The sequence below is a fragment of the Hylobates moloch genome, unplaced genomic scaffold (genome assembly GCF_009828535.3).
Source record: "Hylobates moloch isolate HMO894 unplaced genomic scaffold, HMol_V3 SCAFFOLD_3, whole genome shotgun sequence".
Classification (NCBI taxonomy): Eukaryota; Metazoa; Chordata; class Mammalia; order Primates; family Hylobatidae; genus Hylobates; species Hylobates moloch.
The window spans coordinates 39294893-39317941 of NW_026652278.1; the positions used below are offsets into that span (position 1 = coordinate 39294893).

Below are 23049 nucleotides of genomic sequence, written 5' to 3' on the forward strand. Positions count from 1 at the left end.
TTTGGGTATCTGGTACAATAATACTAATCAGAAAGGGTATAATTGATTAAAGACATGACTATTCTTTTTTCTCCACAATATTCTTATTTATTTCAGTATATTACTCCAGGCAATTTAGAATCTGTTTTTCACTTCCTTCACTCAAAACAGTCCACACAGAGAATCTGATTAGAATTGATTCAATGTATTGATTAGTTTGGATGAATTAAAATATTTACAGAATTGATTTTTTCTATTCAAGAATATCATATCTTGCCATTTATTTAAGACTTCTTTTATGTTCTTAAGTAAAATTTTATAGTTTTCTTCACTGAGGTCTTAGATATTTTAATTTGTTTTTAGTAATACAGTTTTGGGTGTTAAGCTGTTCTACCATTTTATTTCTGGATTTCACAGTTTTCCTTTGGCATCAGATCCCTTTTTATTTTCTTAAATCTGATTTCAGTTGAATTGCTAAAGTTATAAACATTAAATGAAAGTAACAGAACAGGCCAGGCGCGGTGGCTCACACTTGTAATCCCAGCACTTTGGGAGGCCGAGGCGGGCGGATCACGAGGTCAGGAGATCGAGACCACGGTGAAACCCCGTCTCTACTAAAAATACAAAAAAATTAGCCAGGCGTGGTGGCAGGCGCCTGTAGTCCCAGCTACTCGGAGAGGCTGAGGCAGGAGAATGGCGTGAACCCAGGAGGCAGAGCTTGCAGTGAGCTGAGATTGCGTCACTGCACTCCAGCCTGGGCAACAGAGTGAGACTCCGTCTCAAAAAAAAAAAAAAAAAAAAGTAACAGAACATATTTAGCATCTTTACTCAGAATTGTAGAGCAATCAGATAAGGCTTGAACATGAAACTCAGCCATAGGAAAACTCTTTAACTTTCGTGATGCTAGAATAAAAACTACATCTTTTGATTTGGAGTTATTTTTCATTGGTAGGTGGTATTTTGAGCACATACAGTACCTACAAAATATTCAGAGTTGGTCTTTCTGATACCTAGAATGACTTCAGGTTCACTCTTTATGCCTTTAGTTATTCCTCGTTTCATTCTGTGCTTTTAGCCCTGTAATCCCAAATACTCCGCTTTCTTCCAAATGTGCATATTGGAACATCAAAATAATACAAACCTGTAGTTCTCAAGGTTTTTTCCAGGAATGCTGCTGTGCCTGCGGGAGGTTGGTAGGGTTTCATCCAGAGAAAGTGTAGCATTTTAAACCCCTTTTGTTCTTAGTGTTTCAGTATGAGAAGTTTGCTGTATCACACAAAACACCAGTTTCCAAATTACTTTCTGAATTTTTGAATGGCATAAAGCAATAATTTTTATTTTTGTCCCCAGACCAGCATCAGCTGGGAATTAGAATGCAAATTCTGGGGCTCAACTCAGACCTACTGAATCAGAAACTCTGGGGATAGGGCCCAGCAATTTGTGTATCTTCTCCCGTACTGATCCAAACCTTTTTCTGGCCTGTTTTCTCTTTGTCATCCTGTTGGCATGTGTTCTCTCTTCCTCATATTCATTAAACTGCAAAGAAAGTTTTGTATGTTTAGTTAGTATTTGCTAGTGTCCTTTTTGTATGTTTGCTCCTGTCCTTCCATAGACACAAGTTACTGAATATAGCATACAGATAAAAGAAGTTGGTGTAAAATGTTATAAAAGATGTTTGAAGGTTTTTTGCATGAATGAGGGAAGTAACACTGTTAAATGCTTTTCTATGTAAAGTTTTTGAGGGCAATATAAATATTAAGCTGTATATTTGTGTTTTTTTTCCAATATTAGATGTTAAAAACATTTTTATGCCTAAGAATCAAGGAAGTAGAAGTGAAAAAAGATACAGAAGACATTAATAAACCAAAAAAATTTATGACTTTCAAAGAAAAGAGAAAATCTCTATCAAGAATGCAGAGAAAGGTTTGACTTATTTCCCCTTTTGTTTCATTTAAATTTTCTGTTTATTTCATCTTAGATTAAACTTAACAGGCACACGTAAAAATCATAGTTAAATATAAAAGTTTTGAAATACATCATTTAGAGAATTTTATCTTTTCCTGTTACTGCAAAAAAATGTTTTCTTAAATCAGTTTTAACTGATAATGATTGGCAAGAAGAGCAATAGATGAAAAGATATTTTTGCCATGCTGGCTTTTATCCTTTGGCTTTTTAGATCAGTTTAGAGTTGTGATACACAGATTCCTTTCTTAACAGAAAAGATGCATTCACGTGAAGTTGGCAGCAAAGTGAGTTTCTGTTAATTGAATCTTGTTTCTTTATTGGTTTGTATTTTAAACTTGGGTTGAAATTTCAGCCCCTTGTTTATTTACTGAAACTTTGGAAACTTCATTTATTTATTTATTTATTTTTTTGATAAATGGGGCTAATAATAGTACCTACCTTGCAGGGTAATCGTGCAGTTTAAATGAGATGATGCATATAAAACACTTGGCAGGTTTTATAAACCTTAGTTTTAGTACCACCACCATCATCACTATTATTGTTATCATCACATCTCAGAACATTTCTAAAGAGTTTATTAGAGTGATCAAGTTGCTTGTAAAAACAAGAGTAATCTCTGGGGATATTCATCTTTGAATGGGTCTAATTTTGAAAACATGGAAGTATCAAAATAGACTTAATAATTGTGAACAAAAGAAGGTACATATTTTAACTATTTATATCATACTATCCTAATGCAGGTTGGATAGCTCTGTTAAGAAGAGCATGTTTATAGATGAGGTGGGGAAACAAAGACTAATAAGAACATGGCAGCTCTTTAACAACTTCTCATGAGAGAAGGAAACAATTTCTCAGTTCCCCGTGCCTCAGGTAGCTTAGAAATTACCATTTACTGCTCTTACAGCATTAGGAAGTAGAAGAAAAAGGATATTTTATTGAATTTCTTTATAGTGTCCGGTTTTATGCATTGTATGTAAATGTGTTGGGGAAGTATTGTTGGTGACTGGCTTCCAAGTTATAGGTGATTTAACCCTAGCCATTATTTTTGGGCTCAACATGTTCTTTCCTTTTTTTTTTTCTTTTTTGAAAAACTTTAATAATAGAAAATGATAGCATATCCCAGATATCTGCTATTCAGAATGAGCAAATATTAATAGATTTACTTTAGTTTTTTTCCTGGAAAAAAAACCATAGGTGAGAGAGTAGGAATTTCTTTTCTCTCTCCAATCTCATTCTTCTGCCTTCCTCCCAGGAGACACCATCTTTAATTTGATTTGTATATACTTCCCGTCCATGTTTCTCTACTTTGTTTATATTTGCATTCATAGACAATATGTGGTATTACTGTATGTGTTTTATGACATTTACGTATTCTGCCTCTGCTTTTTTCACTCTGGTATATGCTCTTAGATTTTTGTTTTTCAATCTATTTTCAGTGGAAGAAAGCAGAAGAGAAACTAGAGCGAGAGCTTCGAGAGGCAGAAGCTTCAGAGAGTACTGAGAAAAAACTTAAACTGGTAGGCAATTTCGTATTCTGTTATGCTTTTAAAATGCGTTAAGTGTTTAAAGTAGAAATTTATTGTTTCAGCTTGTAGCTGTGTAATTTTGGTTTCTTTCATGAGGCTTAGATGTGTGACTTTTGTGATGTGCGGGAAACTATGATGTGATCAGTGCTAGTTTTATGCAATCACAGGGTGTATATCTTCATTCTGTTTTGTTAAAAATTTTGAAGATTGCATTGTGGGGAGGGATGGGTAGGGAAAGAGAAGTTAACCTGTTGAAGTCATAGTTATGCTCACTCAGGAGAAAGCATACCAGGTTATCCTAAAGTCATTTTGTCTCTCTCCTCTGTCAGCACACAGAGACTCTGAATATTGTGTTTGTAACCTACTTCAGAATATTGAAGAAGGCCCAGAGGTCACCTCTCCTGCCAGCAGTTCTAGAAGGTCTTGCCAAGTAAGGGCTGTGTAGGTTGAAATCTTTTAAGATTCTTTCTAAATAGGAAAGACCAAAGAATTTTCGAGAGTTCCCTAATGATGGCCCATTATCCTCAGTTCTCGTTCCTTTTCTGTTTGTTACCAGCCTTTCCTTGAAGCTATTCATAACAGTGGGCTTTTTTGATTTTCTCATCTTAAACCTTTTATTTTTAAAATCTCCTTTACCAACTCCTTCTTTCTGCCTGCTAAATTCTAAGTGTTCCTAAGGTTAAATCTCTCAGTTCTTGACTCTTTCTGCACTGTGTAGTCAATTGCCCATCGTCATAGTTTGAGTGGATCATGCAGATGACTCTTAAGTCTATTTTAACCCAGCTGTACATCATTTCTGTAGTTCTGTGTAATCTGTTTCTGCTAAGATAGATCTTTTTGTGTATTCACTCAACACTAATGGCCTTGTCAGGATGTGAGCTAGAGTAAGCGTTGCGGTTGTCATGATAGCGTTCCACAATTTTTTGAGGTGGTATCCTATAGAACATTGCTATTCGGTAAAAATATGTGAACTTACATATATAATTTAAAATTTTCTATTAGCCACATTAAAAAGGTAAAAAGAAACAGGTGAAATTAATTTTTATATATTTTACTGGATTTGATTTATCTAAAGTATTTTAACACAGTATTAAACATTAATGAGGTGTTTGGTGTTTTTTCATAACATATTTTTGAACACTTATATTTTACGCTTGTGTCTTAATTTGGACTAGCTACATTTTAAGTGCCTAATAGCCACATGTGGCTAGTGGCTACCATTGTTGGGCAGTACAGCTTTAGGAATAGAGTTGGAAATAGGACTGATGGCTAGAAGATATAGAAAAGGCAAGTTCTGTTTATCATAAGAAATTGCTTTCTAATAACTGGAGCTATTTGGCAATGGTATGCATTTCCTTATATGGTGATATGGTCCTTGTGGTTGAAAATCTTCAAAGAGAGGCTGGTCAGAGAAGGGATTATTCCTACATTGTGTAGGACTTGCTGTTTTTATTTTTGTTTTTAAATAGAGACAAGCTCTCACCATATTGCCCAGGCTGATCTTGAACTCCTGAGTGAGTCATCCTCCAGCCTTGGCCTCACAAAGTGCTAGGATTACAGGCGTGAGCCACCGTGCTCAACCCAGCTATTTGTTTTTTTAATGACTAATTCCTTTATTTAAAAAAGTTTAAAAAATATGTTCATTTAAAAAATTTAAATAATGCAAAAGAATATACAATTTAAAATTGCAAGCTCCCCCTCCTATATATGTATGTAGTCTGTCTGCGTGCCATCTGCCATCATTTTTTTTTTTTTTTGGAGACAGTGTCTTGCACTGTTGCTCAGGCTGGATTGCAGTGACGTAATCTGAGCTGACTACAACCTCCACATCCCAGGTTCAAGCAGTCACCTGTCTCAGCCTCTCGAGTAGCTGAGACTACAGGCATGTGCCATCACACCTGGCTAATTTCTGTATTTTTAGTAAAGATGGGGTTTCCTCATGTTGGCCAGGCTGGTCTCAAACTCCTGACCTCAGGTGATCCATCCGCCTCGGCCTCCCAAAGTGCTGGGATTACAGGCATGAGCCATCCACCCGGCCTGCCTGCCATCTTTCATGCAAATGGAATCATGCTATGTTTAGTGTCCTGTAACTTGCTTTTTTTTTTGGTTTTGTAAACAGTTACTTTTGGTACCTCTCCCTTATCACATATATATCACTTAATTTTTAAAAAAGTTTATAATGCTCTATTTTATAGATATATTGTACTTTATTTGGTCAGTCGCCTATTTGCACTGGGAATACTTGTGCACGTGTGAGAGTGTGTGTGTGTGTGTGTGTGTGTATCTTCATGCATGTGTGTGCATGTATTGCCAGATGAGAGGGTATGCTCATTTTAAATTTTGATAAATAGTTGCCAAATTGCTTCTCCAAAAAGTTGTACCAATACGCATGGAATATGTCACTCATAAGGTCTTTTATTCTTCTAAGATTTACATAGATCAAAGACTCCTCACTGATATTGAAGAGATGACCTGACTTTAACCTACTTCAGTGTCTAATATAGTATGTGGAGTAACTCTCAAATTTAGCAGCTCATATGATTCTTCTTTAACCCTATTGAGTGGTCTCAGTTATTTCTACAAATAGAGGCCCAGGACAGTGAAGTGAGTTACCTAGGATCATGCAGGTAATTAAGAGCAGAGCCTGAACTAGATACTGGGGTCCAGTATTCTTTCCATTTTATCCTTAAAGCTGTCATAAAGTCCATATTCTTGTAAGTAGCAGAATCTTTCCTCATCTCTCTTCCCACCACCTGTTTTCTTAGAAGCCGATCCTGCTGGATACGTAGTAAACTTTCCTCAGGAAGTTGTTTGCTTCTAGTAATTTCTTTCTCAGTGCAGAAGGATTTTTGAAATATTTTTGGTTTGTTCAGTGCCTTATATATTTCTACTGAGTTTAGTGTTCAATGATGTATGAATTGTTGAAGAGGCCAATCTGAATTAACGAAAAGTATCAATAATTGCCATCTCTTTCATAGCTAACATTTCGAAATAAAGAATATTAAAAATACAGTTTTAATTTAATTTCTACCAGCTTTATTTCTGCTTTTAGTTCATTGATTAACTAAGTTTTGTTTGATTCCAGGTTTGCTCACCTTATAAATGTGGAATTTTTTGATGATCTGTTAGTAGTTCTTCATACTCTCATTGAGTCTGGTGTAAGTAATAATAAATTATTTTTTAAAAGATATAGAATGGTGGCCGGGCACAGTGGCTCACGCTTGTAATCCCAGCACTTTGGGAGGCCGAGGCGGGCGGATCACGAGGTCAGGAGATTGAGACCACGGTGAAACCCCGTCTCTACTAAAAATACAAAAAATTAGCTGGGCGTGGTGGCGGGTGCCTGTAGTCCCAGCTACTCGGAGAAGCTGAGGCAGGAGAATGGCGTGAACCTGGGAGGCGGAGCTTGCAGTGAGCCGAGATTGCGCCACTGCACTCCAGCCTGGGTGACAGAGCGAGACTCTGTCTCAAAAAAAAAAAAAAAAAAAAGATGGTAATTACTATTTTAAAAATTTGTCAGGTTTATTGAAATATATTTTGTATACAGTAAAACCCCTTTTAGATGTACAGTTTATGAATTTTGACAAAGGCCTATGATCATATGATTACCACTAGAATCAAGATGTAGAACGTTTTCAACCATTGGAGAGTTTTAAGCAGGAGGGTTGTCTGACCTGTTTTCTTTTTTTTTTAAATTGATGCATAATAGATGTACATGGTTTCAGGGTGTATGTGATAAATATATTCATATAATATAGTTTGTAAAGATTTTACTTGGGATGTCAGTTACCTTAAATATGTGTCTTTATATGACAACCATTCAAATTCTTCCCTCCTAGCTATTTTGAAATAGATAATAAATTATTGTAAACTATAGTCACCCTGTAAATCTGCCTCATACTAGGTTATCTTAAAGATAAGCTTTATAGGTCTTTTTTCTTTTTTGAGTTAGGGTCTCACTCAGTTGCCCAGGCTGGAGTGCAGTGGTGCAATCACAGCTCACTGCAGCCTCGACCTTCCAGGGCTCAGGTGATCCTCCCACTTTAGCCTTTTGAGTAGCTGGGACTACAGGTGTGGGGCACCATACCTGGCTAATTTTTCTATTTTTTTGTAGAAATGGTTTTTTTTTTTTTTTTTTTTTTTTGGAGAGGGAGTCTCGCTCTGTCGCCCAGGCTGGAGTGCAGTGGCGCGATCTCGACTCACTGCAAGCTCCGCCTCCTGGGTTCACGCCATTCTCCTGCCTCAGCCTCTCCGAGTAGCTGGGACTACAGGCACCCGCCACCACGCCTGGCTAATTTTTTGTATTTTTAGTAGAGACGGGGTTTCACCGTGTTAGACAGGATGGTCTCGATCTCCTGACCTCGTGATCTGCCCACCTCGCCCTCCTGAAGTGCTGGGATTACAGCCGTGAGCCACCGTGCCCGGCCCTGAGAGATGGGTTTTGGCCATGTTGCCCAAGCTGGTCTTGAACTCCTGGGCTCAAACGATCTCTCTGCCTCAGCCTCCCAAATTGCTGGGATTACAGGCTTGAGTCTTCGCTCCTGGCCTTAAAGTTCTTTTTTAAAGATATAAATGGTAATTACCATTCTTAATATTCCATCCCCCCTCCCCCCCCCCCCCCCCCTTTTTTTTTAAAGGACCTAAGCTATGAAGAAAGTCTTCACTGTGTCCAGACTGCTTTTCATATTCTTTCTGGACAAGGTATGATATTTTCTTAATCAAGTTTTGTTTGCCTTACTTTTGAATGCTATAACATACCTAACTGGTGTTTGTTGTCATTTCAAAGGTGATGTTCTGAATATTGATCCAATGAAATTCTACACACATCTCTACAAAACACTGTTCAAATTACATGCAGGTATATATGTTTAGATAATGTTTCTTTTATATTTATGTTTTAAGAATATGTTATGACCAGTCATTGTAGACAAATGAGAAATAGGAACAGGTACATAAAATGCTGACTTGCCAGTGCCATGCATCTGTATTTAATCTTATGTAAGACTTGGAGAAAGAACTTCTGGAATCGACGGGAGATGCAGTAAGTATAGCCTGCTGTATCTCCTTAGCAGTATAGCACTACCTCATTGATTAGAGAAATTGTTTGGGACAGGTACAAAAGTTTATCTTGGGTTTATCTGAAGTTCAGTCCAGTTGCGTAATGAAAAAGTAATGAGAACAGCTCTGAAGGATATGTCTGCTGTTTTAGGTGCTACCAATGAAGGTGTTGAGATTGTACTCCAGTGCCTTGATGTCATGCTAACTAAGCGCAGAAAGCAAGTTTCTCAGCAGCGAGCTCTTGCCTTCATCAAACGCCTTTGTACCCTTGCTCTTCATGTTCTTCCAAATTCAAGTATTGGCATTTTAGCAACTACCAGAATATTAATGCACGTAAGTAGTGATACAAATGAACAGAGCTAAGTTCTTATTATGCAATGATTTTTTTGTTTGAGGCATGTCTTTTTGCCCCTTTTATATTATTTCAATTACAGAAGTAATTCACACTTGTAACAAAATCAGGTGACAAAAGAAGTATATAAAATTGAAAAAAAGCATTTTATACCTATTGGCACCTCTCAGAGTGTCATTAGGTGGGTATCCATTTACCATTTGGTGGGTATTTTTCCAGCAGCCTTTTAAAGTTCATATATAAACACATACACATAGAAACAACTCAACTTTGTATTTTAATGGAAAGAGGATTATGCTATATATTCTACCACTTTTTTAACCTTAGCATTTAATCATGGTAAACACATTATAACGTCACTACTCTAACTCTTTAATGTCTATGTAAGGTTTATTTAGTTCTTTGCTTAACAAACACCATAGTTCTGACTATGTGCCTTCCAGTTATAAATGCCTTACAAAAATTTAATTTTCATAACTCTGAGGTAGCTACCATTCTTGTTGCTGTTTTACATGTGGGAAAACTGAGGTCCGGAGAGGTTAAGTGTCTTGTCTTGAGTAGCAGTGCCAGTCAGTGGTAGAAGTGATACTCAAATGTAGGCAGTCTGGTTTTTCTGCTTCTTTCTATTTCTCTTGATATAGGTTATTTCTTTTTTTGCTATTACAAATGATGCTATAGTGAATATCTTTATGTATTTATCTGATATAATTATTTCTATCAGATTTCTAAAGGTGGGATTGCAAAGTAAGAAGCATATTGTTTTCTTTTGCAAGATAAAATTAATTTTCAAAGCAAGCAAAGATAAAATTTTTTTTTTGCAATTCTTGTTCTTACGATATAAACTTAAATTGTTTTTATTAAAACTACAATGTAAAGACTTTATGCTAAAGCTCTTATACAACTATAAATTTAAATGCAAATACAACTACAAACCAGTAACACCTCCTACATTAACAATGTTAATTTAACCAGTTCTTTTTATGTGACATTTTTGCAGACTTTCCCCAAAACAGATCTACTGCTTGACAGTGAATCTCAGGGAAGTGGAGTTTTCCTTCCTGAACTGGATGAGCCTGAGTACTGCAATGCTCAGAACACTGCTCTGTGGGAACTGCATGCTCTGCGGGTAAGAGTGGCCCTGGTTTTTTTCTTTTTGGGGATGTGTGTGAATAATTGTTTTCCAGTTTTTCTTCAAATAGTTGTTATTGCCAGAGTACTTAATTATGTTTTGTTCTGGGGCTGCCTTTTTTAGAATTCTTGTGTTAGTATGCTACATTTTACTTTGCTCTTACTATTCTTTAAGCTGTTGAGGTACATTTTTCTAAGGAAGCAGAAAACAGTGTCAATTCTGTAGGGTGCAGTTGTGGAAGATTTACTGAAACCTTTCCCTTTACTGAAATCTTTCCCTAACACTCTTCAGAGGATTTGTTATCAGGTACATTTCTGTTGAGTCCTATCCAAGGAGACCTTAGTAAGCCCTGTTTCAAGATGGTTTCACCTATGCATTGATCCTACAGTATGGACAGCATTAGAGTGAGACTTGTAGAAAATAGCAGTGGCAGGTAACCTGTTGTAAATTAACTTTTTTCACTCTGAAAGAGGAATTGCTTTTTGATTTTTCTATTTATATTGTAAAAGCAAGACTAAACTGCTTCACTGGTAACTTGATTTGTGTTTTAATCCTGTGAGCAAAGATGATATTCTTTCTGTGGGTATGTGCTTCTAATGAATTACATATACTGTACGTAGGTGATTAAAAAAATTTGGTGTAATTTTATTTAATAAAATCTTTGCTGTGGCTAATGTTTTTTGTAAAGGACTGACCTGTGCAAAATGTGATTGTCCCGTTTTCCCTTCAGAGGCATTATCATCCCATAGTGCAGAGATTTGCAGCCCACCTGATCGCTGGAGCACCTTCTGAAGGCTCTGGAGCACTCAAACCAGAGTTGAGTCGAAGGTAATATTTAGCATTGCCTTATTCTAAAACTACAAAATTCAGCTGATAGCCACTTACTATGAGAAGACTGTTTTAAAAAGTAACATACTACAAAATCTAAAGTGCCAGTTGGGTATCTGGATTGGTCTTGCTTCATATTCCTGAATTGTTCTAAAAAAAAAACATGCTATGATTTTGTTAATCACTTAAAACATTTTTTTCTTCTTCTGTCATTCAACTTGAAAAACTTTTTTTAATCATGAAAAGTTTCACACATACAGGATAGTAGAATGGCATAATGAATGTCCATATGCTCCCCCATCACTCAGGTTCAACAATGAATAATCTATGGCTATAGGTGCTTCATGTGAAGATAAAACACAAGTCAACCAAATTAAGCTTCCTTGCTTTCTCGCTCGCTCTCTTTTTTTTTTCTTTGAATGGTCCTGTTAGGGCAAGAGAAGGAGAAAAAAAAAAACGAGGAGAGGGAAGAAAAGAGGTACTTTGGAACACTGCCATCCAGAAGGGCAGCTATTTCTTTTTTTGGCCCTTAGAGAGTACCTTCTGACCTATAAGCAGCTTGGATGGGTACTTGCAGCATCTACCTCACACCCAGATGGAGAAAAGGTCCTCCTAAAAGAGTCTTCTTTTCCCTGAACTGTTTACTTACAAAATTTTCACAAGTACAGAAAGGTGAAAAATAGTAATTACTTTTTTTTTTCTTTTTTGAGATGGAGTCTCACTCTGTTGTCCAGGCTGGAGTCTCACTCTGTTGTCCAGTGCAATGGTGCAATCTCGGCTCACTGCAACTTCCGCCTCCTGGGTTCAAGCGATTCTTCTGCCTCAGCTTCCCGAGTAGCTGGGATTACAGGTACCCGCCACCATGCCCAGCTAATTTTTGTAATTTTTGTAGAGATGGGGTTTCACCGTGCTGGCCAGGCTGGTCTCAAACTCCTGACCTCAGGTAATCCGCCCACTTTGGCCTCCTAAAGTGCTGGGATTACAGGCGTGAGCCACTGCGCCCAGCCAGTAATTACCTTTTTTTATATACAGACAGGAAATACTTAAGTTATACAGAGAAAGAGAGAAAATGGTATAAAAAAATCCCTCAGTCCATTTATGGTGCCATAAAAAGTGCCTAAGACTGGGTAATTTATAAACAACAGAGGGCCAGGCTCAGTGGCTCACACCTGTAATCCTAGCACTTCGGGAGGCCGAGGCGGGTGGATCACCTGAGGTCAGGAGTTCAGGACTAGCCTGGCCAACATGGTGAAACCCCATCTCTACTAAAAATACGAAAATTAGCCAGGTGTGGTGGAGGGTTCCTGTAGTCCCAGCTACTTGGGAAGCTGAGGCAGGAGAATCGCTTGAACACGGGAGGCGGAGGTTGCAGTGAGTCGAGATCTTGCCATTGCACTCCAGCCTGGATGACAAGAGCGAATCCGTCTGAAAAAAAAGAACAGAAATTTATTTTCTCAGAATTCTGGAGGCTGGGAAGTTGAAGATCAAGGTGCTGGTAGGTTTGGTTGACTGATGAGGGCACCTCTCTGCTTCTGAGATGGCGTCTTGTTGCTGTGTCTTCTGGAGGGGAGGAACCCCATGCCCTCACATGGCAGACAGGACAGAAGGGGAGCAGTGCCACAGCTTCACTTCATGAAGCCTCTTCTATAAAGACTTTAACCCATTTATGCCAGAGGTTGCAAATTTTTTTTTTTTCTGTGAAACATCAGACCTTGGCGATGACCTTGAGCAGCAGGTTATAAATAACTCCTACAAGCTTAGCGTTCTGATAATGGAACACTAGTAGGCATAAATGGGTTAATCCCATTCATTGCTTAATCACCTTTTAAAGCTTTCACCTCTTAATACCATCACATTGACTGTTAAGTTTCTGTATCTGAATTTTGGAGGGGACACATTCAAACTATAGCACCTTACAATGTACTCATTACCCAGAATTAATATTTTGCTGTAGGTTTTTTCCTTTTGTAAGCCCATTGGTTTCTGTAATTCAGAGATCACAGATTGGTGACCTGTGGGCCAGGCCGATTTTTCTGGCCTCAAGAGTTTGAAAAAAATTGAATTAGTTGCTGTCTTTTAAGTATTGAAAGAATTCATCTGAAATTCACATTTCCCGCTTTTCTTAAAATACTGGGAGGTTTGGTGACATTGGCTTGTATTTTACATGATAGTAGTCTGTCAGTTGCTGCCTCCTCTACATGAGGCAAGAGCTCTGCAGTTTTCCATGAGCCCTTTCCTTCTGAGTAGGATGGAGATAACTTTTGGCCTTATTAAATAAAATGGCCACTTTTTCATCCCTCACACTTCTCAACTGTCCCCAGTCTTCACCCCACCAGCCTTGTTTTTTAAAAGAGGAAAAAAGGAGAAAACAATTTGTCACTCTTCATAATGATTATTTTGTGGCATGTTTTCCTTAGCAGTTTTGCTAAGGAAAGATGTTTCCTTTGTGGAGAAGGATGAGGAATGGGCTTATCCCAAAGGCTTAAGAAAGGAGACTCATAGTGGGCTTCTGGAGAGTGGGTATTGGGATGTGAGCTTAATTGCTACCCTCATAGGCCCTTGCCTATCTGTTTTGGAGAGTGTGAACTGATTCCATATCATTAAGGATTCATTTACACTCCATGGGTATAGACATGTATTCTGTCCTAAATGGCCTTTCCTTGTTTTTCATCCAGGCCAGTAGCTGAAGAGTTGAGCTGTGTTCTAAGTCTGTGGAGAATGACTCCATGCTTCAGTTCTCTGGCTCCCATGACTAAGATAGACTTAGTTGCATTATCAGTGGGTTGGGATTTGATCACACTGAACTGGAGTTCTTCAGCTTAGCTTTCTCTCTGGAGTCTATGCCTGTATTGCTAAATGTATACCAAACCTCTCTGAGGTGGATTTAGTTGGATAATGTTGACATAACATGGGAATTTAGAATTTAAGTGACTGGATTGGTTGGTTAGTTTCAAATCTTATACCTTAATATATGGGTTAAGAATGAATCATTCTCTGAGTATAATCTAATTATTTTTGAGTTACACAGATGTGGTATCTTTACATTTTTTGTGTTTGTGATTTAGAACTGCTGCTGAACTTTTTGAGGCATATAGCATGGCAGAAATGACATTCAATCCTCCTGTTGAATCTTCAAACCCCAAAATAAAGGTATGGGATATTTTTCATTTTTTTAAAAGAAGAAATAGAAACCAATGTATCTCAATAACTCTAACTCCAGTTTGCTTAATTATTTTTTAGGTAGTTTTTTTTTTTGAATGTTTAGGAGTTCATCATAGGATGGATATCTGAGGTTGAAATTCTATAGAGATGATCATGAAACTGTATCATTCAATATAGGATATGTCCAAGACCTTACCAAGCATCTGTCATTGTGTTGCATGTGTTGGTGTCAGCTGTTGCCATTTTCAATTTGGTTCACAGGTTGGCTTTAGCTTATAGCATAAGTAACTTCTAACTCATATTTTAAATATTTTCCCAGGGTAAAGTTTTACAAGGGGATTCATTTTTGAATGAAGATTTAAATCAGCTAATCAAAAGATACTCCAGTGAAGTTGCTACTGAATCGCCTCTGGATTTCACGAAATATTTGAAAACATCACTACACTAGTAGAGGAATGAAGTCAGTGGACTTTCTTGTATATTTGTGTGTGCAGATGTACATAAAGATGAGTTGTTAACTTAGGATCTTTTCTTTTTATACAAGGAAAGCTTCCTAAGAATGTCTAGGAAGAGGAGGAAGAATGACCCTTTACGTGGCACAGGGTTCTGCCCCTATGCTGAATATGTCATTTCATCAAGGAGATCAAAAGCCTTTTTTTCTCCCTAGTATTTGGAAATTACTTTCTTGATGATGTTGCCTTTTAAAAGCTTCATGTACATTATAGTTTTTTAAAAAAATCTTTGGACTGGATCTTAACTGAAGTGCAGTTGCTATATTAAAATTAGGGCATAGAGCACAGAAAAATCAAGACCATGAGAAGACATTTTACCATTTAGCTACTTTTTATAACTAAATACTCTTTAAATATTTTTATTTCAATACTGTGGATGGAAATGAGAAGCATTCTAAATTTGAGTTAATATATTTTTATGAAGATTTTTGAGAAAAGAAAAAAATAGCTTGTATTCAGGTTCATTGGCTTTTGCTGGATGATCCACTTAAAGAAGTTACCTAATTTGGCCTTTTAAAGAAGGTATTAGTGTTTATTATAGCTACTTTCAAGGAAAGTTTGAATATGATTCTAGTCTCTGAAGTTCTTCATGTTTTCTGACATTCCCTGGAGGGTGACTGGAGAAGAATTGCTCCAGGGTAGAAGCACCAGGCCCGAGACTTTACCATTCTGTTCTAGGGACAAAGGATACTCAATGAGGAGCTTTTTTCCCCTCTTGGAACAGGTAAAATACTTTTTCTTATTAATATAATTATAAAACTATTTTATGTAACAGCTATTCCCATATTCTAGGAGTGGCCTAAGAAATGCGTGTTTCAGTGACTAGGTTATAAATATTCTCTATTGTGAATAGTTGAAAAAAACAGCTGTTTTTTTCTGCTTCTTATTCTTGTGATATAATTTTTTGAAAAAAGCACAGCAGTCCAACTAAAGAGATCTCTTACTGTTTGAAAGTCATAGCAGCCAGTTATTTTACTCTGGAGCTTAGAGCTCTTTTTTCGCATGAAGTAAACGAAAGTAGAAAATTCCTTTACCATTCCAGCAGAGTGAGAGGATATGAGCTTAACAGTGTATATTAGTCTTTTAGCATATTATATATGATTTTTAAAAGTGGTTCTGAGGTCACATTTTTTAAGGCTTGATTAATGAGAAAGGTATAATTCAGCATATGAATATTTGCTTTTAGTCCACCTTTTAGATATAAAACAAAGTCCAGGAATGTGATAAATATTTGTGTGGGTAACCAAAGGGTCTAATCCCCGTCAGAGCACAAGTGACCAATACATGTCACAAATTATTTATTTTCCAAACATATACAAATACATTTATACTTTACTTTGGCAGCAGAAACTATACTTCTGGTGAAAAATCAGCTTAAAATAGAAACTCATCAGCTATTTCATAGCTGTATTAATGCCTTTAATTTTCTTGTTATACATATGGAGAATCACAGTGGGACTACAAAATTATACATCTATATTTGAGTATCCTATGTGAATTTGAGGAAATATATTTGTGCATTAACTTACATAAGCTTATATTGATTATTTTTATTTTTAGAACTAAATGTAGTTATTAGTGATTACACACACACACACACACACACACACAGGCATACACATATCCTGAGGCTATATTAAGCTACAGCCTTAATTTTTTTTTTAACTCAACAAATAATGAGCACCTACTGTGTGCTTAGCACTATGCTGGCACTTAAGAGTGGGGTGGGAAATAATGGGTGTAAGACATAACCTCAGTCTTCCATGCTGAGTCAAATCATCCACATAACGCTTTTGAAAAATGCGACAGTGTTAGAATTACTTTTGTCAAAAGTTTAGAGACCTATGTCATCTGCAATAGGGAAGGTTTCAGAGATCTGTTTGGTGACAGGCTTGTGCATAGTAGGTTTTGAATCTAAGAGATGTATAAGAATAGGTAGGCCAGGTGTGGTGGCTCACGCCTGTAATCCCAGCACTTTGGGAGGCTGAGGCAGGTGGATCACAAGGTCAGGAGTTCGAGACCAGCCTTACCAACATAGTGAAACCCCGTCTCTACTGAAAATAAAAAAAATTAGCTGGACATGGTGGCGCACGCCTGTAGTCCCAGCTACTTGGGAGGCTGAGGCAGGAGAATCACTTGAACCCGGGAGGTGGAGGTTGTGGTGAGTCGAGATCATACCACTGCACTCCAGCCTGGGCAACAGAGTGAGACTCTGCCTCAAAAAAAAAAAAAAAGAATAGCTTGGTAATCATAGAGACTCAGTATGTGTTTCAGAGGGACTTATTTCAGGTATTCCTATGTCAGAATCCATAGCCATCAGCCAAGAATTGCTTTTAGGAAGCTGCTACGTAGGGATGGCAGAGGACACATAAATTATTAACAATGGATCATGGGGAATATTGACCCAAGTCTAGACTCTGTGCAAGAGACAATCTCCCTTTTCTCTCTAACTTTTTTGGGGTCCCAGGTATATCTTTTCTGGCCTCACTGCTGATATATAAGCAACTGAAAAGGGGTCAGAGACTTTCACCGTGAGAGCACTTTCCCTGTAGGCTGCCAATATAAGATCAAAGACACCAGCCAGGAAAATCCTACTCTTCTTTACTGGCATGGGAGCATAGATGTGGAGTTTTGTGTTTTAGAGTTAATTCAATTTTATTGGGCCAGTAAGCAAGCCCTGATAACTTTCCAGAATTAAGCAAGGCCTGTGGGTCTCTGGGCAGAGGACAGAAGTCTAGAGATATTGGAAGAGGAGAGAAGAAAGGAAGGGGAAGATGTAGTTAGCAAAAGGTAAATTGATACATATCATAGAGGGCCCACTTTCATTAATGAGCTTCCAGTGTCTCCAGAGCCATTGAGATGGGAGGCCTTTATGAAAGCAAGTTTGATTAAAAACAAGTCACTTGTAACTCAACTTTTGTTGAGTCTAAACTTCATATTGACTCCCAACTGGAGAATTTGTAAATAACTTTTACTTGCTAATGAGGACATGAAAAGAAGCTTTACCCCTCAAAGGGCACTTTTCTACCCAGAGGATCATTCCTACAGATTTGGCATCACTGAACAGAGTGACAGAATTCATGCTCCTTTCTCTTCACTTTCAGTGATGCTTCTTAAAATTTTGTAATGACCCCAACTTGCATATTTAGATTCTTGTCCACATCAATTTTAACGAGAAGAGTTTGCTACCCAGATTTCTGGTAGCCTAAAAAGTGTGAAATGGTAATGGGTATAGTCATAGTGGCTATTTAGGATAATTTCTTTCACTTGGCATAATATAGCTGTTTAATTCAGATAAAGCTTTAAATAAAACTTAAATATTTTTGGCCAACATCAGGTTGTGCTGGCCATTTGTGTATAATAGTAGACTAGACACTTTACTTTTTTTTTTGAGATGGAGTCTCACTCTTGCACCCAGGCTGGAGTGCAGTGGCACAGTCTCCACTCACTGCAACCTCTGCATCTTGAGTTCAGGCAATTCTCTCCTGCCTCAGCCTCCCCAATAGCTGGGATTTACAGGTGTCCACCACCACGCCCAGCTAATTTTTGTATTTTTAGTAGAGACGGGTTTCACCATGTTGGCCTCAAACTCCAGACCTCAGGTGATCCACCCACCTCAGCTTCCCAGAGTGTTGGGATTACAGGCATGAGCCACTGTGCCCAGCTAACTCTTTACATTTTAAAACGATGTGTTCTTTCTGTAATCCCAAAGACTCAAATACAATGAAGTATGTACTTTCACCTCAAAATGTGATAAACAACTAAGTTGGGATGCAACCTAGGCAGTAGGCTGGATTCCCTCACTTGCTAAACAGTCTGGTCTCAACTTGTCTCAGATTTATGTTGTAAAATATACACCTGTGTTAAAGGTTATGGAGGAGGAGTGGGGCAGCGCTTAGAAAGCATCAGAATCAAATGATAAACCTGAAGAGACCAGTCTTTTCATCTTGTTACTCTGCACAGTTTTCATTTGGCCTCTAGCCACTTAGACCAGCAACTCAGTTTTCAACACATGGTAGGGCAAACTGTTTGGCATGTTCACTTAGAGAGGCTTGGTAAAGTGTTTCTGGAATATTTTTTAAATGGAGCAGCATTGTGCATTTGTTTGTTAGAATGATTATTTGACTGAAACCTATACTACTGTATAGATTACATCAAACTGGAATAGCCTGAATTCTGTTGACAAGAAAATGGTAGTTCTAGCCTTAAGGCTTAGACCCAGTAAGAACTTTCAATGACATGAAAGCTGTGTGGTTTATTTATTTTTTTGAGACGGAGTCTCGCTGTGACCAGGCTGGAGTGTAATGGTACGATCTTGGCTCACTGCAACCTCCACCTCCCAGGTTCAAGTGATTCTCCTGCCTCAGCCTCCCGAGTAGCTGGGATTATAGGCACGTGCCACCACGCCCAGCTAATTTTTGTACTTTTAGTAGAGATTGGGTTTCACCATGTTGGCCAGGATGGCCTCGTTCTGTCCTGATCCACCCGCCTTGGCCTCCCAAAGTGCTGGAGTTACAGGCGTGAGCCACTTTGCCCAGCCTGTGTGGTGTATTTTTAACACTTCTGTTTTTAGAATATGCAAGAAACACATGGGGATGGTTTTATTTTTATAATTGGTTAAAAAAATTTCTCAGAGTGAACTTTAGGAGTTTTAGTGTTTTGTAATTTGAAGAAAAGTGTCTTGAAATTCAAAGATACCAATGGAAAGATAAAAGTTTGGGTTTTACTTTAGAGGAATACATATTTCATTTTTAAAATTCATAATTTGCTTCATACTAAGAATATGAAGAATCCTTTACACTTAGTTAATGGTTTTGTACAGCAAAGTTTAAAAATAATTTACATTAAATGGCAAGTATGACTTGGATCAATAGCTCTTCAGTTAATCAGAAATGAAGCGATTTTACTTGAAAGTCTAGCCCATTTCAGATGTTCAGAGTTTGTTTTTAGAAGTTTGTCTTCAAGTACTGAGAAGTAATGCTTCTAATTCATGGCAATATCAAGTGCGCAATGTATAATAAATAATATATAAGTACAGTATCAGTACAAACCTTGCAAAATAAATTTACCTTTAACACCAACTCAATCTACTTTTGCTTTAAAAAATTGTTAGGTTTCTTGTGAAGACATTGCAATTTAGTAGATATTAAATTATACATCATTCTAAATTCATTTTGAAAACCAAAAATGAGTAATCTATGATTAAGCAATAGCCTTTTTTAAAGCAACCCTATTAACTGAATAAGCAATAACCTTAAAAAAAAAACAACCAATATTATTTCTATACGAAAAAAATCCTGAAGAGGAGTGCACTGTGGTACACGATACAGGAACTAAATTGAATTTTAATGACTTATCTTATAGGACATATTTACACTTGAAATGCCCCAAAGCTTCTAATTCTCGGCCATAAAATGTATGGCTAAACTTCCTTTCCTGTTTTCAGATCTTTGTGCTCCTTGTTCCCAGTTCTTAGTTGTGTTGGCAAATTAAGGTCCTTGGGCCAAATCTAGTCTGCCACCTGTTTTTGTATGGCCCCTGAACTAAGAATAGTTTTTACGTTTTTAAATGGTTGAAAAAAAGTCAAAACGAGTATTTGTGACGTGAAAAATATATGAAATTCCAATTTCAGTGTCCATAAATAAAGTTTTATTGGAATACAGCCACGTTCATTCATGTATGTGTTGTCTATGGCTGCTTTTGCACTACAACGGCAGAATTGGGTGGTTGCAACATGTTTTATGGCCCCCAGCCCTAAAATATTTACTATTTGGCCCTTTACAGACAAGCTTGCTGACCTTTGCTCTAAGTCAATTCGTGACGATTTTTCCAACTGCTGGCATTTATAAAATGGCCGTGACCTGGGCTTCATTACTTCATTCATCGGTAAATTGCTTGGTGGCAACTAGCCCTGTGCCATTTTGCTTCTCCTCAGCATGGATCTCACATGTGTGAATGCTTCAGTTCAGAAATCAACTTCCAGTTTAAGTCTGATGAAAATAAGTAAATTACATTTTTTTCCACCATGTTCACTCTTTAACTTCTTGCTGAAAGATCTTCACCTGTAATGTTGTATACAGAGGCTTATTAGTATATTGAAAATGAAGAAACAGAAACACAGTATAGCAAGGGTTCAGAGTTTTCCAGCCACAGCTCTAGTGGCTAGGTTAGGGGAAGAGACTGTTTCCTCTGTACTCACAATGTTAGAACTGGAAGTACAACATTAGAGGTTATTTCTGCCTTGGAAATATTTCACATTCTTTAGAAAGTTTCTTTTTTTTAAAAAAGATCACATTCAAATAAACTGTTCAACTTTAAGAAAAGGTGGCATTCCTTCAGCTAACTACTTCAGATGAATATGTTCTTTAAAAATTTGTAATTATTGAAACTTTAAAAGGGGTCATTTTAGAACAAATATGAAATATGTTACCTAGAAAGTGGCAAAAATACTACTTTTCTTTCTTTTTGCTCTCTCTCTCCCTCTCGTCTGGCTGGACCTCTGCCTCCAAAGTTCAAGCAATTCTCCTGCCTCAGCCTCCTGAGTGGCTGGGACTACAGGAATTTTTATATTTTTTGGTAGAGATGGGGTTTCACCATGTTGGCCAGGCTCGTCTCGAACTCCTGACCTCAAGTGATCCACACACCTCGGCCTCCCACAGTGCTGGGATTACAGGCATGAGCCACTGCTCCTGGTCCTAAACCCTAAACCTGTTTTCTTATGAGCTCTTCTTTTCTTTTACAAGTGCTCGCTCTTTCTTGAAAAGACCATTGTAAAGGAGGTCATAACATGGGATGTCAATTCACATAGATGCACCAATGACTATAAGAGAAGCCTCCCTAGCTTTTGTTTTGAGACGGAGTCTCGCTCTGTTGCTAGGCTGGAGTGCAGTGGCGTAATCTCGGCTCACTGCAACCTCCGCCTCCCAGGTTCAAGCGATTCTCCTGCCTCAGCCTCTCGAGTAGCTGGGACTACTGGCACGCACCACCACGCCCAACTAATTGTTGTATTTTTAGTAGAGACGGGGTTTCACCATGTTGGCCAGGATGGTCTCAATCTCTTGACCTCGTGATCTGCCCGCCTCGGCCTCCCAAAGTGCTGGGATTACAGGTGTGAGCCACCGCGCCTGGCCAAGCCTCCACAGCTTTAAGCAAAGCCGTGAAGTCAGGCCGGGCGCGGTGGCTCACGCCTGTAATCCCAGCACTTTGGGAGGCCGAGGCGGGCGAATCACGAGGTCAGGAGATCGAGACCACGGTGAAACTCCGTCTCTACTAAAAAAAATACAAAAAATTAGCCGGGCGTGGTGGCGGGCGCCTGTAGTCCCAGCTACTCGGAGAGGCTGAGGCAGGAGAATGGCGTGAACCCGGGAGGCGGAGCTTACAGTGAGCCAAGATCACGCCACTGCACTCCAGCCTGGGCGGCAGAGCAAGACTCTATCTAAAAAAAAAAAAAAAGCTGTGAAGTCAACAGAATGATTCTAAATATCTGCTTGCTTAGAAAAAGAAAAGAAAGTCATGTGAATCCATTGGTCAGAAAAAATACTTGCTACAGGACAATAGAATCTAAAGGCAATCATCTAAATCACTATCACCTTCCCCCAGCCTCCTAAAATATAAGCAATTAGCAATGTTCATTATAGTAGGCATATTATTTTTAAGTCAAATTTCTAATGGAGTTGTATTCTTCTGTACTTAAGAAGTAATCTTGTAGCCCATAGAGGGCTCTTTATATGTAGAGTAGTATATGACCAATTTACCAGCTTTAGTGTAATTTCACCTCATTACAGAAGTTATAGAGGTGTGTATAACATCACACCTATTTATTTGATGCTAACTTCTGGATATGGAAAACTATTTAAAATTTTGACCACTGCAGAGTGTAATATAGGACATCAGTTATTTTAGGAGTTGCTCTTCAAATGTAGAAACATGGTCTCAATGTATTGGCCCTTGTTTTGGGCTGTTTTAAGTCAAATTTGGCTCTGTCAAGAGGCATCACTGAGTTCTTTGTGAGTTTCTGCAGTTTGGCAGTTTTATATCAGAAGTTCCTCATTGTCATAAAGGCAGATGGTGAAGCTCTGTCACATAAACAGCAGTGCCTTCACTGTGCTGTTCATCTTGGGAATTTTAAATCTGTGAACTACCATGGAACAGGTGAAAAGTGGGCTTTAATGAACCCTTAGGTTCATTAGGAAACGAAGGGAAAAGGAGAAACTTACCACTGGTTCCCTCACATGCTTTTATTCAGGTCTCATGTAAATAATTTGCCTTAAGATAGAATGAAATTTGTGTGAATATCAAGCAGTAAATTTACTGCATTTTCAAGATTGAGGCTGTTATGTTATTTTGCTTTCTTTTTAACCACATCCCAGATGCCAGATTTTTATTTTTTTAATTGAGGCAGAAGGAGATGAGGTTGTTGAAGCTACGTCAAACCTAAATTAGAACAATAAAACTGGAAATCCAAAAGAATAAAAGCTGAATGATCCATAGAGCCCTTAAAGAATGTTCCTGTCAGTTATTAATACTGAAGACAGTTGT

The 23049-nt window shown here is 37.9% G+C and overlaps 2 protein-coding genes across 13 annotated transcripts in view; one reads left to right on the plus strand and one right to left on the minus strand.

Moving 5' to 3' along the window:
• Positions 1-23049, plus strand: part of NOC3L (NOC3 like DNA replication regulator) — a 48783-nt gene that overhangs the window by 14828 nt on the left and 10906 nt on the right. For 4 of the 9 annotated variants that reach the window (XR_004244998.2, XR_009212751.1, XR_009212748.1 and 1 more), the window contains exons 11-21: positions 1771-1902; positions 3381-3461; positions 3800-3900; positions 6556-6628; positions 8108-8171; positions 8257-8328; positions 8680-8861; positions 9878-10006; positions 10740-10837; positions 13903-13987; positions 14319-15235. Coding sequence is in view for 2 of the 9 variants with exons in the window: in XM_032136474.2 (XP_031992365.1) it covers positions 1771-1902; positions 3381-3461; positions 3800-3900; positions 6556-6628; positions 8108-8171; positions 8257-8328; positions 8680-8861; positions 9878-10006; positions 10740-10837; positions 13903-13987; positions 14319-14447 (1146 nt within the window). In the remaining 7 variants the exon portion in view is untranslated. Of the gene's footprint in view, positions 1-1770; positions 1903-3380; positions 3462-3799; positions 3901-6555; positions 6629-8107; positions 8172-8256; positions 8329-8679; positions 8862-9877; positions 10007-10739; positions 10838-13902; positions 13988-14318; positions 16749-20295; positions 21364-23049 lie in introns of those variants that run through there. The other 5 variants (XR_009212752.1, XR_004244999.2, XR_009212749.1 and 2 more) reach the window with 5 other exon arrangements.
• PLCE1 (phospholipase C epsilon 1) overlaps positions 20138-23049 on the minus strand; it is a 350498-nt gene continuing 347586 nt past the window's right edge. For 2 of the 4 annotated variants that reach the window (XM_032136433.1, XM_032136449.1), the window contains one exon: positions 20138-20573. The gene's annotated coding sequence lies outside the window, so the exon portion shown is untranslated. The remainder of the gene's footprint in view (positions 20574-23049) is intronic. The other 2 variants (XM_058436200.1, XM_058436201.1) reach the window with 1 other exon arrangement.